The sequence below is a fragment of the Vanacampus margaritifer genome, chromosome 15 (genome assembly GCF_051991255.1).
Source record: "Vanacampus margaritifer isolate UIUO_Vmar chromosome 15, RoL_Vmar_1.0, whole genome shotgun sequence".
Taxonomy (NCBI): domain Eukaryota; kingdom Metazoa; phylum Chordata; class Actinopteri; order Syngnathiformes; family Syngnathidae; genus Vanacampus; species Vanacampus margaritifer.
Window position 1 is genome coordinate 13,407,220 of NC_135446.1, and position 19,450 is coordinate 13,426,669.

General features: G+C 42.2%; 1 protein-coding gene across 1 annotated transcript in view; it reads left to right on the forward strand.

The window, feature by feature from the left end:
* The window catches only part of LOC144035131 (phospholipid-transporting ATPase ABCA1), a 67,500-nt gene that overhangs the window by 14,724 nt on the left and 33,326 nt on the right, over positions 1 to 19,450 (forward strand). Inside the window, exons 10-21 of the mRNA XM_077544593.1 lie at positions 241 to 380; positions 1,103 to 1,219; positions 3,159 to 3,356; positions 3,764 to 3,969; positions 4,316 to 4,492; positions 10,884 to 11,106; positions 13,427 to 13,648; positions 16,393 to 16,597; positions 16,680 to 16,796; positions 17,120 to 17,291; positions 17,736 to 17,867; positions 18,629 to 18,768. Coding sequence (XP_077400719.1) covers positions 241 to 380; positions 1,103 to 1,219; positions 3,159 to 3,356; positions 3,764 to 3,969; positions 4,316 to 4,492; positions 10,884 to 11,106; positions 13,427 to 13,648; positions 16,393 to 16,597; positions 16,680 to 16,796; positions 17,120 to 17,291; positions 17,736 to 17,867; positions 18,629 to 18,768 — 2,049 coding nt within the window. The remainder of the gene's footprint in view (positions 1 to 240; positions 381 to 1,102; positions 1,220 to 3,158; positions 3,357 to 3,763; positions 3,970 to 4,315; positions 4,493 to 10,883; positions 11,107 to 13,426; positions 13,649 to 16,392; positions 16,598 to 16,679; positions 16,797 to 17,119; positions 17,292 to 17,735; positions 17,868 to 18,628; positions 18,769 to 19,450) is intronic.

Consider the following 19,450-nt stretch of genomic DNA (forward strand, 5'->3'; position numbering starts at 1 on the left):
TAGTGGTAAATGGTGACATTAAAATGTATAATTACGGCACTGATAAATTCAAATCAGTTTGGCACCCACAAATTTGCATTTAAGCTAAAAATATATGTATATTATGTTGTTTTCCCCCAATTTTTTTTATTTATTTTTGCCTTTTGTGTGTGTGCGTGTGTGTTTCAAACGAAACTCAATGTCCATATAGTTTACAAGACCAAAACTTTCCTTTCATTCTAATCATGGCTAATTCTGTAGGTTCTTTTTGTCAAACCCTTGTTGAGACTCTGGAGGAAACCCCTGGTCTCCGCTTCATCTGGCGCACCTTCAAGCTCTTCTTCCAGGGAAAAGTCCTTTTCACACCAGATACCCCAGCGACACGACTCATCATGAAAGAGGTAGTAAACAATAAACTGACACAGGTGTAAGAGTAATATATATACGTATATATATATATATATATATATATATATATATATATATATATATTTTTTTTTTTAGATATTAATATATATATATATATATATATATATTTAGATATATATATATATATATATACTTGATTTTTTTTTCTTCCATTTTTTTTTCTTCCTTGGGTGTTTGTTTATTTGTTGCTCCCTGCGGGGAGGTCAGTCAAGCCAGCCGCAGCAACAATTGTTCATGCTATGCATGATTGTCACACACTACTTTGAAGTTGTTCCCGGTGACTCGACTCGTCCTGACTGGAGAGGCTCGATAGTCGGAATACAGTTTGCATTGCAGTTGCAAACTGTTGCCACCAACATCAACACGACGTCATCCTGAAATGATGTTCAATCGCTAATTAATGATGTTTCAATAAAACCTCAAATTATGCTGACAAATAATGTCTGTTACCAGCGTTAGCAGCTAATGGCTAGCAAGCTAGCCGCTTAGCGAGGGCCCGATGCAGGCTGGCATGAGCCGTCAAACTACTTTTAAAAGGTAGTTTAATAGGTGAAAATCACCCACTAATGTTACTGTGTAAAAAAATGTTGATGTGCAAGCTTACCGTGGCCAACAGTTGCAAGCCCGTGTCAATGCGATCCACACATTGAATGCAGCTCGATAGGTTTCTCTTTGTGTTGTTGTCGTCAATCAGGCTAACAGCACCTTCAGCGCCTTGGCGATGCTAAAAGAAACGGCTGACGCTTGGGACCAACTGGGGCCACGTGTTTGGGATTTCTTTCAGAACAGCCAGCAAGTCAACGCAATACGGGTAAGATTGATTTATTGCGACACCGTCCCTGTTAATCAATCATGAAATTCTAGCGAGATCGTTTCGACTGAGCTTTTCTGTTGAATGTTATTGTTTGGCGGTTGGCTCTTTGGCATTTGAAACATGTTGTGCAGACCAAGATCTACCAAGACAACATTAGGGGTTCGCTATTCTTCTTTTTAACTACTCAGACAATTTTTGAGTTTCCACTTAGTACCACCGCCGTCCTCCAACGAGGTCCAATCTCCCAAGCAGGTTCATTGATGGTCAAAAAAAGACGAAGAGTGCTGACATTTCTATCCCAACCCTTGGCTCGAAAAGAACGTCGTAGGATGTATACACACGGCGGGGGGAGTGTGTACAGTTTTCGAGCCTCCTGTTCAGTATGGGAACCGAGGGATGGAAGTAATTATGGATAAGTACGGGATAATTTTCATCCTGGCAGAAGGGATTATCTATAGAAGTAGAGGACATGAACACTTTGCCTCCACCTCTATCCCTTTCCCTCCCTCCCTCTCTCTCTCTTGCAGTATTTCCTTGACACTGACATTACTCTAGTGTCACTCCAAATGAGCTTATAGGCAGCTGGAGGGAAGCAGACATCGGGAGCTCCACATAGCCGCGGTATTCATTACCCTAGCCCTAACCTTTACACAAATGGGCCCACATTCCTCCTTTGTCTTCATTTTCTCCACCAGCACCGCCGCTCTGCTCTTTTCTCCGCCGTCGCCGCCGCCGCCTCGTACTACCGGGCCACCGGCTCAGAGGGTGTTTCGTCATCACTGGCAGAGGTCGTTCAAGGTTGCAGACGTGTTTTAGTTTTGATGGACCAATTACCGCGGCCGGCGAGTCCATCTGAGGTCCGCAGCTGAAAAGAAAAGGCCGTAAACAGAGGCATTAAAAAGCCAACAAAGTGAACACGGGTCAGGAAACCTCATCAAATGAAAATGATATCCAAATCAGCTTTCTGGTACTGACGCTACCCTAGCTGCAAATCTTCCAGTTATAAACATGTGGATCCCAAATTGAACGTATCGTGACGCGGCACAATTGACTTGACACTCGTAACTCGTTTGTAAGACGCCACATGTAACATGAGCTCAGTGGCCGAGTGTTAGAGTGTCCGCCCTGAGACTGGGAGGTCGTGGATTCAATTCCCGGCCGGGTCATACCAAAGACTATAAAAATGGGACCGATTGCCACTCTGCTTGACACTCAGCATTAAGGGTTGGAATTGGGAGGTTAGATCATGAAAGAGGAATAAAATTATTTGTCCTCTTTGCGTGTTCCAAAATTTGAAGACAGATTTAATGTAAGAAAAAACACCTTTGCAAAAATGATTTTATCTAACAGAGATCTCTGGACACTCATACAGCCTCTAATTCATCACTTAAACAGGTGGGATTCAGAGCGTCGAAATGTGCCTCTTCCGCGTGTACAATGGCTTCTTATAGTTAAAAGACCTCCTCTCTTTCATTTGTAGACAAAACATACTCTCTGGGTACTTTTCCATGAGCGATGGCGAAAACAGAGTCAGGGGTGCGTGTTCAAAACAGATTCTGTTCTCAAGGACCAAATGTGTTTTCGCACAAAGCGCTGAGAAGGAACTTTTTTAGACTAAATAGTATGTCCCATCTTAAGGTCAGATTATACCGAAATCAACACCATCTGCTCTGCACAGGACACAAAACATTTCGACAAGGTTAATATAAAGAATTAAAATGTTAATAATGTGTAACAATGGTTAATATATGAAATGAAGAATTAAAAATGTTATAATATCTATCGATCACCACATGATTCCCGAGCGCGCCGCTGCTGCTGCTCACCGCTCCCTCAGGGGATGGGTCAAATGCAGAGAACAAATTTCGCCCCACTTAGATGGGTGTGACAATCAGTGGATCTTATCTTATCTTATCTTATGAGTTGTTGTCGTCAGACTTTGCTGGCCACGCCGGCGTTCGCCGCCGCCCTGGACCAGCGTCTTAACGGCACCGGCTGGACCGCCGCTCTGCTCGCCAACTTCCTCTACAACGGCCCCCCGGAGGATCGCCCCGCGGGGATGCCACCTCAAGACTGGCGGGACCTTTACAACGCCACCACCCAAATTCTCCAGCTTCTATCCGACGTCATCGGCGTAAGTATCCATTGTGGTATCTCTCTGCAGCTTTTATGTCGGTAGTACTTTTGCTGTTTATTCAGCACACGAAAAAGATATTTTCTCTCATTTGTGTGTCGTGAGTGGTCTCGCTGTTTGCCAAGTTTTAATGGCGTCAAATACAGCACGAGCACACACTAGCAGTTGACGTATTGATCTGCGCCACACTTAGCGGCGGGGGCCCATTTTCTCGACTCAGTGTGATCAAACACATGAGGAAAGACGATTCTCACACACAATTCAAAGTCAGCTTTGTCGATTGCTGCTTCTCGCGGATTCGTGTACTTTCCTTCCAAAAAGTTAAAGATTTGGTGTTTTCAATTGAAATTTTAGGAAACTTTTTTCCAAAACTTGTTTCTACCTAAACGCGTAACCTTATCCGACAGTGTTGGGACCTGAACAAGTTTCAAGCCACTGCCAACGAAAACCAGCTGGTGGTCAACGCATTGGAGCTCCTCAAGAACGACACTTACTGGGCCGGCGTCGTGTTTGCCGGCCTGCCGCCCAACGCCAGCCGACTTCCTCCTCACGTTCACTACAAGATCCGCATGGACATCGAGGAGGTGGAGCGCAGCAACAAAAGGAAGGAACGGTACGTAATGGAGCAGATGGGACACAAATTATTGGCCACTGTTTTTTTAATCATGGAATTCAAACCACAAATTGACATATTGTATATTTGACCCTTGGTAACATTGCTTGATACATGGTCTGCATACTCATACTATCGTAGTGCGTAAAGATCTCCTGTGTTTTATCTACTTCTTTTGAAAAGGTCTGTCATTTTGTCATCATGTTATCACCTTATAAATTTGAGTGTCAGTGTCAGTTTTTTGTTGGTGTCTAAAACGTGCTCTCCGGCAGCGGTTGTGACAGCCTCGCTTGACGTTGACTTGGCCTTTGCCGGCACGGATGACAATGTGTCTGCTTTTAATAAGGTCATGGTCTCCGGGGGCTCGAGACAACTCTTTTAACGACCTGCGCTATATACGGGGAGGCTTCGCCTACCTGCAGGACATGATCGAACACGGCATCGTACGAACGCAAACATCCGCGACCCAACCCCTTGGCGTTTTTGCTCAGCAAATGCCGTACCCTTGCTATGTGGATGACACGTGAGTACATTTTTTATTATTATTTTTTTTTTTTTTATTTGTGGGAGCAAACCTTCCCCCACACTGGGAAACTATGTTTTTATAATAGACAGCAACATATAAAAAAAAAAGACTACTATGGAGCCACACGACAAGAACTGAGGCAGCGAAAATTAGACGCTTACTTTTAAAATGGCTGACACAAAATTGCGGAGCGACCACGGTTTTAGACTGAACTAGAAACTGTTTCTGCTAACAGAGGTATGATCATCTTTAATTCATTTCATTCACCTGTGCCTCTGTTTATGTGCCTTGGTTGGTGCTGCTGTTTTGATGAGCAAAAGAATTCCAATGAACATTTACTGTCACATTCTGTAGACTTGTATGACTCATGGTAATTTTTTTCCTTGATTTGGTTAAATTTCTATAAATGGATTGGATTGCATTGGTATTTTTGACACATGGTATCCAGTACTGTTGGGCATGCAGTTTTTTGACGCATAGTGCATGACATTTGTGCAGAACCCATTGCTGTTTTGGTTAGCAACTCAGTTTGAATGGGCTCGGCTTCCATTGTGATTGATTGGGTGCTGCTGTTTTTGTTAGCAACACTGTTCAAACAGGGTCTGCCTGCTGGTGAGTGATCATTCTTTGCAGTTTCGCCCCAATTTTTCCCCCAATATTTGAGAACCCGGACGCATGAGCTACCAGGAGTCTCTTGAGTAAAACTTTCGGGTCCTCTCATGTTTGCTGAACTGACTAACCCACACTCTAAAAACAGTTGGGTCAAAGTAACCCAATTATGGATAAAAAATGGATCGATCCACTTTATGAGTCAATTTGACCCAACTTTGAGTTGAGTTGTTTTATACTAAAAGACCCATTTTTTGACTCAAAGTTGGGTCGAATTGACCCAACTAGAGGATTTGTCTATTTTTGACCCATAGTTGGGTTATTTTTGACCCAACTGTTCTTAGAGTGCACCCATGCGAGTCATCAATTTAACAAAAAAAAAAAAAGAAGCAAAGATGCATTTAATCAGGCTTGAAAAGGACCAGGAATGCAGTCAGTCCAAACTATCGATTTTAGACAAACCACAGGAAATTCCCTAATAGCTGAAGGATGCTGAATTATTTATGCAGGTCTCTACCTACCATGGGCATGAGTGTACATAACGCAGCCCGCTCTAATCCTGTTTCATCATGTAAGCGCCGTATCGCCGGGAAAAATCTTCCGACTCCCATCGTCACAACATTACGCTCTCCACTCATAAAGCACAAAGCCCGAAGATAATTACTAGGGAGATTTAACAACACCGTACCCCCGCCGCACAGCAGAACGCAGAATATTCAGCTCCGCTGAGACTGCCATTTCCAGAGATTAGGGATCTAATTTCAGAGTATTATGTGCTTTACATTGCAGAGAGTTTTCAATAGAGCGATCTTTATGAGGTGTTTGGGAAGCTAGGATGAAAATGATGAGTTTGTTTGGCTGTTTAATAACAATAAACCTCTTTTTTTTCGGGGGGGGGGGCATATATTATTTTGGCATTGATGATAACACACTGAACATGTGAAACCAAACAGGAAGTACACATTTACACAATTCACAGGCCTATCTATTCATTGGCTCTCTGCTCACCATGCATACCACCACCCGCACTTTCTGATCCAGCAGTTTTGTTAAACTTTTTGTTTCCAAAGTCAGCAATACTTTTTCCTCTTTTCAATGACACTAGATGATTCTGCTGCGAATCCGGTGGGCATGTCGATAAACATTCTCAGAAACCCACAGTCAAAAGAAACAAAACGTTTCCATTTTTGTCTCACGGAGTTATTTCAGGGTTATTTTATCTATTTACAGACGCACGTCAAAGACGTTTATCCGACGCAACCAAAGTTGGACCAGGTTTACTTGCCAGATGGGCTCAAATGATGATGGCCTTATCACAGAGGAATTTTGATTTGCGTTGTATTTCGATTGCGGTTTCATAACGGTGGCAAATCGGACAGTCGCCGGCCCCCTCAGTGGCCGCGTTCCATCTTCCCGAGAGGACCGATTAATAATTACAGAAGATAAATGGAAGCCATAAAGCTCTGCAATACCCTCAGTCCCAACACCATTTACTCCCTCGCCCGTGCCGCCACACGGGCAATCCGATAAATTATTAACCCTTGAAAATTGCTATTTCATTCATGAATAATTGAAAGCGAAATCAGACAAAGGAAGATGCACTGAAACAGAGAGATGGGAAAGGAGCGTGGCGGTAATTATTTTAACTGCACAGTCTCCAGTCAAACCGATGGGAAGGACTATAAGCTTTCATTGACGTATTTAAACAGTCGCCTATTTGCATTGTGTTAGATGGGATAATTCCCAACCAAAAATGGAACTTGTGGCGACATAGGAAGGTGGATCAGTGCTAAATGATCCAGTATAAATAACATGCACTCTGTCCATTTCCAGGTTGTGAAACGTGAAACGCTAACAACTCAGCTCCACAAGGTCAGACCAAGTTTTATATAGATATGCATTGATATGGTAGGCATGTCTTTCAAGAGTAGAACCACAGAAAAGGCTGAAGAACCCATATCTGAAAAGACAGGAAGTCCGCCATTTTGTTAATTGAAGCGGCCATTTTAGGCTCTTTTTTTTTTTAGGGACGATCCGTAGTACAGTACCAACATTAAAATATGATAGCATAGTAAGTCCAAGTGTTTCGTTAAAATGAGGCGGATTGTATTCAGATTTTAATTAATAGTATTGTAAGACACTAATGTTATGAAAACTAGGAAAATTGAAAACTGTTCTGAAATACTGATTTAAATGAAATGTATCGCACTTACAAGTTTACATTCACTGATTGTAATATTTTTTTTTTTAAATCAAATGCATAGTTTGTGGTATTTTTATAGTTTCAACTAATGGTTGTTTCAACCACAAGTGCCTCCCCTCCATTGTGGCATTTTGCACTGAAGATAACCAAAGTGCATTCACTCCCGCTGTCTTCCCATTGAGCCGCCATGTGCCCGAGCCTGTGATGATGCCGCGGGATAAATGTTGACCCCCATGGGGCCTGATAGCACATAAACACATCCTTTATCGCTGGCCCCCGTGCCTCCTCACGCTCGGGAATCACAGGCATCTCTTGTTTGGAACCCGGGGCTGCGATCTCCATCAATAGGCCTTCTCACATTCTCACATCGAAGGATGCTCTCCATTACATGCTGGGCTGGCTCTTTTAGAGTCATGTTTTTTTTTCTTTGGTGATTAATTTCAGAGGGGGGGGGGGGGGCGCGAAAGTGCAGTTGGCGTGTAAGAGATGCATTCATGTTTACATATGGAGCAACTTTTTTTCTTTTTCTTTTTTTTTTTTGCCGAGCCAGCGTTTTTCCACCAGAAAATAATTTTTAGTTTGGTTTCTCCATTCATCTTAAAAGTAGAATGACAAGCAGATAATATAATAAAGTAACACTTACAATGTATTGTATTGTGAATTAAATAATGCAGGATTAATTGTAACCTTTAAAAGAGAATAAAATGCAATGAAGTACTGTAAATTAATATAGATACTTATAATACTTTTTAGTTCATTTTGATTGTTAAAAATAATAACACTCGTGTATTTTAGTACAGTACACATTTTCTCCAGTAAATATTTTACTAAATACATACAAGATGTAATCATTTTACCTTGAATTTGTTTTTGAATGTTTGCCAATGAAAAACCTGCATCAAGTAAAAATACATACAGTACGTTAAATCGGTGTTTTCAACAATTATCTAAAATAGTATCATGTTTACATTTCGTTCTTGATTTTCATCAGTTTCTCAGCGTCCCTAAATTGAGGTCAGGCCGCCGATGTAACAGGAGCTGCGCAACGCCAACCCACCACAAGGTTCTATTACTTAAGCACCTTTGATCGATCCGACCATGTATAATTCAAGAGCATCTGGGGGCAAGGTTGTCGGTGTCGGACGCACCGCGCATGGCTGATCCCGGGGAGGAATCGCCGCCGAATGAGTTAACGCAATCGGAAGGCCGTCAGCTGTTGCGGAGACGTTTCCGGCATTAGCATTCACGCGGCTTCTCGCGCCTCGGCTTTAGAAACCGCTTTTGCTTCACTGAGGATTCAACTTTCCAGGCGCCACAAGGCAATTTTTGCATATGTGATATGGTAAATGCTTAAAGTCGAATCCCTCCAAAGACTCTTTGTCAAGGAAAGTGGTGGGGGGGGGGGGGGAGGTGCTACGAGGAATCCCAAACTTTTTCAACATTATTGTCAGCAGTTCTGCTATGAACAAGGCTAATTAATATATTGTATATTTACTGACAGATTGGAGATCTCCATTTAATGCGCTGGACAGAATTACAACTTAAGAAATATTCAGTGGGCCTTCACACCCCATTTTTTTCTGCGCCATCAAACTCTAATGCCATTGATCCACCAACATTTGATAGCATAGTTATCCTAGACAGATGGCTAAATTAGACATGGACACCCAATTTTATGCTGGCAAAATAGTTTCACAATTTAGCATCATTCATCATGTATAGAAGGCTCATTTTGGATGAATACCTGCGTCAGAGTTCATAAAAGTGCAAACCCTAGAATTCGAGTAAAATGATTGTTTCAAACCAAAATGGCCAACTTCCTATTCAATTTCAGGTTGCGGTCCCATATTCTGTGCAGCCTGAGATTTGCCAGTGGTTTGCTAGTGAGGAGGATATTTGGAGGGGATGGATGCTAGTGAGGTATTAATTTAATTTGTTCCAGCTCTTGTAGTGATATGGTGCCGCTTTATCCGGGTGCTAAACTAAATCATATTTATCGGAATGGCTTTGACGTCTCAGTCACTGTCTAATAAAGAGACGGGAGCACTTTGTTATATTGGCAGGAGCCGAGGATATTGACATGGCATTTTGCTGGCATTATGAACGGCCTTATTGCTGTTGTAACAGCATGGAGTCACTCACGGCGGCCGGCTAACATGAGCTAACTCGCAAAAGGCTTTGATTGAGTTTATGAAGGTTAGATGAGTCTGCCTTGTAAATATCAGCCACAGCATTGAGAGACATGTCCTTCTGCACAGCAATTTCTTTGTCTTCTTTTTGAGTCCAATGCAGACAGAATAACCTTGAGTGTCAGGTGATGCCAATCGCCATATAGAGAAGCAGTTGAATATGAATGTACGGTATTTGAATCCAGACAGAAGTCATCTGAAAGATCGCATTTGTAGAGGGTTTGATTCAATTTAGGCCTGATTAGTCGGTTGTACAAACGGTCAATTGAATGAATTATTTTTTAGGTGGCCGGTGGGATGGTACAGATTCAGACCTCCAATTGAATCAGTTTGACAAGAAATTTGTTTTATGAGTCCCCCGGTGTCCCAATACCTCATCAAAAAAAAATGCATCTTTCAGAGTGGCCTTTCGTTGTGGGGCAGTCTAAGGCAGACCTCTGCACTGATCATGGTGTCTAATAATCAGCATCTTGATATGGCGCACCTGTGAGGTGGGATGGTTTATCTCGGCAAAGGAGATGTGCTCACTCTCACAGATTTAGACTGGGTTGTGAACAATATTTAAGAGAAATGGTGATATTGTATATGTGGAAGAAGTTTTAGATCCAATTGAATCAGTTTGACATGAAATTTGTTTTATGAGTCCCCAGCCCCCCGAAAAGCCGCCCACCCACCCCCGTCATCAAACACAATTGCACCTTTCAGAGTGGCCTTTCGTCGTGGGGCAGTCGAAGGCAGACCTCTGCACTGATCATGGTGTCTAATAATCAGCATCTTGATATGGCACACCTGTGAGGTGGGGTGGTTTATCTCGGCAAAGGAGACGTGCTCACTATCACAGATTTAGACTGGGTTGTGAAGAATTTTTAAGAGAAATGGTGATATTGTATATGTGGAAGAAGTTTTAGATCTTTGAGTTCATCTCGTGAAAAATGGGAGCAAAAACAAAAGGGTTGTGTTTATATTTTTGTTGAGTATAATACATAATCGTATACGGGTATTTCCTACCAAGTACTTCAGTGATTCCAGCTAACGGGATGAAAAATATTTGTGTTTTTTTAGCATACATAAAGATTATGCTGATGTTTCTGAAATTGCAATTTCAGGTGGACGAATCATGATGAAGAGGTTTGATGAAAGGTGGTATCTGTACTTATCGCTTCAGTCACTTCTGATGACATTTTAAGTCCCTTGCTAACCAAAACAACAGCACCAGCTGAGGAGCGCACACAGCGTTGACCACAAAGTGTGTCCACAAGAGTGTTATGTTACGGGATGTGTGCCTTCCAGTCGGTTCTGACATGTGGTCACTCCGCAATGTTGTCATCCGGGGAGCTACGTAAGCGTCCCCACTTTGTCGATGCAATTCTTAAAAATATCTTTACAGTTTCATCCGAGCCATCGGCGGAATCCTCCCCATGTTCCTGGTCCTGGCCTTCATGTACACCACATGCATGACCATCAAAAGCCTGGTTTTGGAGAAGGAGCTGCGGCTCAAGGAGGTCCTGCGAGCGGTGGGCGTGCGCGACAGTGCCCTTTGGCTGGCGAGGTTCGCCGAGAACATGATTCTGCTCGCCATTCCGTGCGCCCTACTTAGTGTCATGGTCAAGGTCAGTGTAAACAAAACCAGGCGCGCTAATGGACGCCGGATCAGATCAGATTCCAAATAACCCGACGCCCTAAATTGGGTTTGTCAGGTCGCGCCTTGCGTTTTGGTATAGCTTTGGCTAATCACCAATTATTAGAGGGTGTGGGGTCAAATAATTACCCATGATTACCCCCCCCCCCCCCCACACACACACACACACACCTCCCCCATGATCTATTTCTCTCTTGCAACCCAAACTGCAATTTATTGAAATTAAGATCACAGCAGCAGCAGCGTTTGTTATTTCCCGCCGTTGCATCACCTTTGCTTTCAAGCAGGCTTCCTGTTATGCAAGTAGATATTTGGCGCCGCATGTGTTCGTGATTGCAATTAGGGTTGATTATCCGAAGGCCAGCGGGTCGCTCGCTGCTATTTAACTCTGGTGTTGGTACAGCAACAGCGGCCTTGGTGTCGGTATTCCTCTGGTAATAAAAACCAAGACGGACGCACACAAAACGCTGGCGGCGACGGCCTCATTATGTTCCATTGAAAGCGAGCACATCCTTGTGTTGCAGGAGGCATTGTTAACGATTTAAAGATGATGGCTAGTTCACTTCGCCCTAATCAATTATTTTGCAGCGTAATTGTGAAATGTGTCTGGTAAATAAAAACGGGTGTTTGAACAGCCGGGGCGCGATGCAATTCCGCCCGTCAATGTAATGTGTTTGCAAGCCACGAGCAATGTGTAAACATTAATAACAATAAATCCAGTTAGCCGAGTGCCTTGGAGGAGCGATGTGTATTCAAATAACAAGCTGTAAATGATCATTTCGCTGCCTGGTTCAGTGCATTAATAATAATGGCGAATTGAGCAGTAATTATCATAAGGGTCATTTTGAATAGGTGGGACAACAACCGGTCCGGTCGCCATTTTTAAAGTGCTTTTTCTAGCAATTGTGTTGTTCTAGTTTAAATATTGACATGGTCCCAAAAACGTATTTATATGTTTTTTTATGTTTTTTTTATGCTAGAGCATACAGAAGGCTTTGATGTAGTCTCTGACCTGAAGAGGTCACTTAAAGCAATGGTAGTTATTACAAAAATGTTGTCATCCAGTATCTAAAATTTCAGGTTGGATTTTCCCATCAAGTCACTTTTTTATGCCTCAAGTGGCCCATAATTGCAGCCTATGCTTTTGCTGATTGATTCGGTGTTTCCTTGTCTTGGACAGACGTGTGAGAATCATCAATTGGGGTATTAAGAAGCCGTGACAATCTGTTCATTTTCAGAATTGCGGCATCGGGGGGGATGTCAGAATTGTGTCATCTGCATGTGCCAACAAGACCGCGAGAACATAAAAATGGTTTTAGCCTCCATTTCACAAACTGCTTGTTGGTCATGGATGTCTAATTGTAAAATCCTGAGCTGCATTAAACTCTGGGTACCAAAAAAAAAAACATTTCCTTATAGAGGGGTATCACAGTCTTTGGGTCAAACTGAAAATTGCAGGTAAAACTTGGATTGTGGGCTCCATGTGACCATATCATAAATTTGAAGAACAACCTGAAAGACGACTCCTGTGTCCTTATTGAAGACATTTTTGGATCGCGGTACTCACAAGTCAGCCTGACAAGTGATAAACAAAGTGTTTGTCTGGTCTTGGTGCGGCCCCTTCAGGTTCCTTCGGGCTCTGGTGCGCTCACTGCCCTTATACATGACTCTGGCCTGGATCTACTCGGTGGCCATGGTCGTTAAGAGTATTGTTGCCGAGAAAGAAGCCAGACTTAAGGAGACGGTGAGGATCATGGGCTTGAGGAGCGCCATCTATTGGCTGAGCTGGGCCGTGTCCAGCGCGCTGCCGTTAGCCATCAGCTCGCTGCTCCTTGCTCTTATACTCAAGGTGATTCCACTGATTTAGAAATGATTCCAGGAGGACCCAATGCCTCATTTGGGAGAGTTACACTGGAACGGAGTCAGAGAAAATTAATGCATTTTGCAATTAGCCTTACAGACAAATGTGATTCCTAAGGTCTCATAGTGGTTTAGTCTCTAGTTCTTTGGGTTTTCCAGCCATGGTCATGCAAAAACATTTCACTTTTTGTCTTTCTAAAATCTCGAAATCAGGCGTCTGGGTCCTCCTTTGAATGAAATTTAACTCATTCACTGCCCATCCAGTTACAACGGATCTTTGACGTCTATAGCCGTCAATGGCATTGAATGAGTTAAAGACAACAAATCTGAATCTACTTTTGCTTAGCCAGCCAATCCCTCATTTTCACCATACATTTTGATGATGTGTTCTTCTTCTGCCGTCAACTCGCAATTCTCTCTTTGTACCCCAGTATGGCAAAGTGTTGCAGTACAGCGACCCCACGGTCATCTTTGTCTTCCTGTTGGTGTTCTGCCTGACCACCGTCACTCAGTGCTTCTTCATCAGCGTCTTCTTCTCCAAGGCCAACTTGGCAGCGGCGTGCGGCGGCCTCATCTACTTTGTCCTCTACCTGCCGCACATCCTTTGCTACGCCTGGAGGGACGTCCTAGGTTTCGGAGCCAAGGTCGCTGTGGTAAGACTTGAGGGATGTCGCTCGTTCCTGATGGATTTCCTCGTGGAAAAATATGCATGTTTGACATACTGAAATAGCAAAGGCTTTTTTTTTTTTTTTACCTTTTAAGGCTTGCTTAGAACCCTTGAAGTTACTCTTGGCAATACGTACACCCACAGAGGAATCCACGGGGCCCGTCCTGTAAGATGAACCATTGATCAACTTTCAGTCGTTCTTCTGTGACCTTTATGACAGTGCCACAATCATTTCTCCTCGAGCTGTCCTTTTCCGCAGACAAAGACGTATGACTTTCTCAATCCTTACTGTCGCCAGGGAGAGATTGTCAGTGCGGGCATGTTTCGTTCCTTGCCCGTTTCAACAACTTTTCTCATAAGTCAAATGAATAGCAGCAATCAATGTTGACAGACAGTAATATTTTTTATTGGCACCTGACGTAGCTTTCATCCTTCCTATGTAGTCATCTGTAGTGAGCTACCCATGACTTGCTAGTCTGAATTCCCGACCATTAAAACCCTGGACAACCCACGGGGTCAAATTTGGCCCCTATAAATTCTGCTACTCAAATAACAAAAAACTTTTCTTTTTTTTTTACAAATTTAACTTCAAAAGTCCAGAGTGCCACTTCTGACCCCTGCACGGGGCCATCTAGTGGATGAATATTGCACTTATATAAGCCAGAGTGGTGGTGACAAGATGGCTGGCAACATGCTGTTTTGTTGAGCTGGAAATCAATCCAAACAAAACCATCTTCTCAGCAAACCATCAGATGGTAAAATTTATTTATTTTTTGTTAATCTATTTCATATCATGTTGCAGAATGCCTAGGAGTATGTTTTATATATTTTTTTTGGATAAATTAGCAACTCTGAGCTAGTTTAAAAAAAAAGGGTTAAAATTGAAAAAACATATTTTGGTGTTCAGTGAATTTATAGCAGTCATTTAATGTATAATTCATAATTTTCCAAAGAAGAAAAGGGTTCTTGGGTTCTACAGGGTTAAGGAAAGCATTTGGATGGACGGGTTTATTTGTTCTGGTATTTTCAAATTGGAAAACATGATTGGTTAGGGTTAGAGGTGATGTTTTGGGTTGTAGTTGTGTTAGTGATATATGTTATGATTAACATGTTTTGGGTAAGGCTTTAGAGTTTGGATTAGAGATTAGAGTTAGTTGTTAGGATTAAGCATTTAGTGTTAAGATTTGAGTTAAGGCCTTGGCATTGCGGTTGAGTTTTGAGTTAGAGATAATGGTTTGGTGTAATTGGTTTCAGAGTGGTGTGTTAGAGGAGGGTTAATGAGAGTTTTGGGTTGGGGTAAAATGTTAAGGTTCAAGGTTAGGCTTTTGATCTTTATGTTAAAATAGGTTTAGGGGATTGGTCTTTGGTTTGGGGTTAGATATTCGGGTTAATGTTAAATTTAGAGGTTAGGGTTAATGGTCAAGTGTTAGGATTTGTGTTTGTTGTGGAACTCTGTAGAAACAGTTTAGATTTGGGGTTTGAATTAAGTTTTCCAGCCCTCAATTCATTCAGTAATCTAGCTTGATGAGCTTTTAATTGCAATTAGCGGCAGCATACAAGGGGGGGAGGTAGACTTCCTCACCATTAGCCCTTAGCAAAAACTCTCCTGCTCACTTAACATATAATGCCTTATAGTACCCGAAAGTGCTGAGATCTTATTTTCTCCCCTGCTTCTCCAAGACGGATAGCCTTTTAGCCCGCTAATTAGCATAAGCAATGTTTCCCTGACCGCGCCGCTATCCAGATCATCCCTGCACTTTATCAGGCCGGAGGTTTTTCTTCTCTCCTCCTGGATGATATTACACCGTGTCAAGGGATACGCGCTCTCCTCTTACATTGTCCCTGATAATGAAGTCTTTAATCCGAGTGGAATTTTTTCACCTGGATTCCGACGACCAGATGGCGGCCGCGTTCCAAACCAGAGCTCCGGGCATATTTGCATTTGTTCTTTTTCCTACAGAGGTAGCAAATCCTTTTATGTCTAAGAATACCCGCAATGCATCTCCCTCGCATTTTCATATGGAAAGTCCTACCCAATTATTCAGAACACCTCAGGTTGCTTAATTTTTTTCCTGAAAGTGAAACCGTTCCATTCTAAAGACAAAGCAGATGGCTTTCCGAGTCAAACTGGTAAAGTCTTGAGTCCATTTCTGTCCCACCCATGTTAATAGGAATCATATTTGTTGGTATCATCCCAAGCTGTTAACATTTGAGGGTACGTCCCAAAACGCAACTGCACAATCTTTTCATAACTCTGTTTTTGTACCGTTTTTTGGTGAGACAACCCATTGTGCCGCTTAACCCTTCAGTGGTGTTTGTTCTTTACCGACAACCAAAGAAACAAACATAACAAGAAGGTTACGGGTACAACAGCCCCAGTGACAAATCCGCTCGCCCAAGCGCAGTGGGAATCGGTGACGGTTTGCCTCGGAAGCCGCAGGAAATGCTTCTTCCGGAGCACAAATGCTGCGAGCAAATGAGGCGTGAGGCGGCAGCTGGCAAGCAACACGATGATGCAGAGCGATAGGCGGCGGCGGCTAATGTTTCATGGGCAAAAGCGTCACTGGCAATTTCCCCTCCGTGCAGGATTTATGATTTCTTTTGAACGAGTATGCAAAGCGTTTTTTTATGGGTGTCTCTGAATGCCACGCGGCATCAAACAAGCTGTGTACCTGTGTGCTTTGCCGCCTGTAAACAGTCACGCAAGCGCCCGTTTCCTGTTCCCCTCAGAGTTTATTGTCCTCCGTGGCGTTCGGTTTCGGCTGCGAGAACTTCTCCAAATACGAGGAGCAGGGCGTCGGCATCCAGTGGTCCAACATGGGGCGGAGTCCCGAAGAGGGCGAGCGCTACACCTTTGTGGTGTCCATTGCCATGATGCTGTTTGACGCCGCCCTCTACTGGACACTCACTTGGTACATTGAAAACGTCTTCCCAGGTATGCGGTTTCAAATGAAGTTCCAGTATGCATCAGTAATGAAATCATTTTTTTAATTAATTTTTTCGGCACTTGATCCCAGGCCAGTATGGGATCCCCAGACCGTGGTACTTCCCGTTCACAGCTTCTTACTGGTGTGGCAGCCCCTCCGTGCCTGACGACCATTTGCATAAGCACGCACCTGGTTGCTTGCACAACGGTAACATGAAACCACACGCACATGCACGTGCAGTGTAGGATGCGCAGGTGACTAACATTAGCACCTTTCTTATTGAAGGGAGGTGATGATGACATTTTCGTTCCAATTAACATCACGGCCTATTTTTGGTCTAGCCTACAAGAACGTCACGTGCAATTAGGTTTTTCCACTGTTTTCTTTTGCCCAGTAGTCACATATAAACTTAACGTGTCATATATTTAGAAAGGACATTTTCTGTCATAAAAATCATAAAATGACTTCTTCTTTTTTTATTTTAATATTTTAATGTTGTTATCCATCTCATTCCTCTGTCTCTTCTTAAGAATACCTGGAGAAATCGGACCCCAATCTAAAAGTCGGGGTGTCGGTACGTAATCTTGTCAAAATCTACAAGACTGGCAACAAGCTCGCTGTGGACGGGCTGAGTGTGGACTTCTATGAGAATCACATCACCTCTTTTCTGGGCCACAACGGAGCCGGAAAAACTACCACCATGCAAGTCCCTATGAGTTTTTTCTGACAGGGAAAAATGGAAGCCTCTTATATAAGGAATGCATTCATTTGCTTGATTGGGGCATAGTGGATATCAAAGCGATGCAATAACTGTTTATGTCAATTTTTCCCATGTCCCAAGACCTTTTATTTGACAGAGGTGTTTATTTTACTAGATGATGATGCATGTAGTGACTAATTAGCAACAAATAAACACCCCGCTCCAATAAGGCGCCTCCATTTTTTATTCCAGGAACCCCAATAGGCAGGAATTGTAATTACATAATTTCTCCAAATTAGAAAAAAAAACATGCATGTGACGACTGTTATAAGGACGTTGTTATGTTTTTTTTCCCCCGATAACAAATTGGCCTGATAAAATAAGGCCTGTTATTTGAACGTGGCATTTATTTCTTCTCCCAATCCTAAACGCGTTCTCCCGTGCAGGTCCATTCTGACGGGCCTCTTCCCGCCCACGTCGGGCACGGCCCTCATCAACGGCTACGACATCCGCACGGACGTGGATGGCGTCCGGCGGCACCTGGGCATGTGCCCCCAGCACAACGTCCTCTTCAACGAGTAAGATAAAACATGCTTACTTTTTCGCTTTTAATTCATTTTAGATTGGGACAAGGTTTTTTTTTTTTTTTTGCATATCTAAACTTAAAATATATATACAGTACATATGTGTGTGTGTGTGTGTGTGTGTGTGTGTGTGTGTGTGTGCGCGCGCGTGTGTGTGTGTGTGTGTGTGTGTATATATATATATATATATATATATATATATATATATATATATATATGAAGATTATGAATTAGGTGAGATCTCTTTTATAAACCTGATATGGCTTTCCTGATCTCTCCTGCCCATTTTAATTTTATATTGTCTTTTGTCTATGTGCGAATAAACATAAACGGAAAAAAATTACGAAAATGTTCTCTGATATTACAATTTTATGCTAATATTTTTACTGTAATATTTAGAATTTACATGATATTGAGTTATTTTTTTCGATAATATTATGACTACGCTGGCAAGTTATGTTTTTTCTCTCTTCGAAATATTCCAGCTTTATTCTCATCATATTTTGACTTTATGTAATGCTTTTAATTTATTAATGTAATTCTAAATGTCTTTTCTGTAATATTGCAACTGTACTCTCGGAAAATAAATTATTTGACTTTGTTCACATAATACTGCACATTTATTCTTGGGAAATGACTTTTTGCGCAGTATTATGACTCCCCTGGAAAAATTCCTCATCATATTTTATTACTATTTTATTTTCATCATAGTTTCAACTTCATTTGCATAATATTTTGCTGTTTTCCATTCACAGGCTGACTGTGGAGGAGCACATCTACTTCTACGGCCGTCTAAAGGGACGCAGTCGCGCCGAGATGGACTCCGAGATGGAGCAGATGATCCTGGACGTTGGCCTGCCGCACAAGAGACGGGACCTGGCCAAAAACCTGTCAGGTGGGCTGCCTACCAAAACAGCAGCACTTTCGGGAGTCTAATAGTCTTCAACTCATTTGCTCCCCAAAATGTATAAAAACGTTCTATTTTAAATATTGACATGGTCCCAAAAACATATTTATACGTTTTTTTTTTACGTTAAAAAAAAAAATATATATTTATGCTAGAGCATACAGAAGGCTTTGATGTAGCTTCTGACCTGAAGGGGTCACTTAAAGCAATGATAGTTATTACAAAAAAATGGCGAACATGTGGTAGCAGAGTATAAGAGATCAACCAGGGCCATGTTGCAAAAAGCTCTTTTCCCCAGTGTTTTGAACAGGTTTGTGAATAATGATGAAATGTAGCTATATTCTAATGCTAGACTTTTTTGGAAAGAAGAGACTCTAATCTTTCTTTTGGTAGGTTCCATGTTTTTATAGCAATAGAACAGAATATTCTGTGGGCCTTGCAAAATCAGTCAAAATCCAGTAAAACAGCCGGGAGCGAAGGGGGTTGCTTCGGTGAAAATGGCTGGGAGTGAATGAGTTAAAAGTATGAAGTCGGAATAGTAAATTTGAATTCTGTTTAAATTAAAGCTGTCAAACGATTAAATGTTTTGATTAGATTAATCACATCTTAGAATTTTGATTAATCGCAATGAATCACTTAATTAAAAATACTTTTTATCAACATTTTTTGC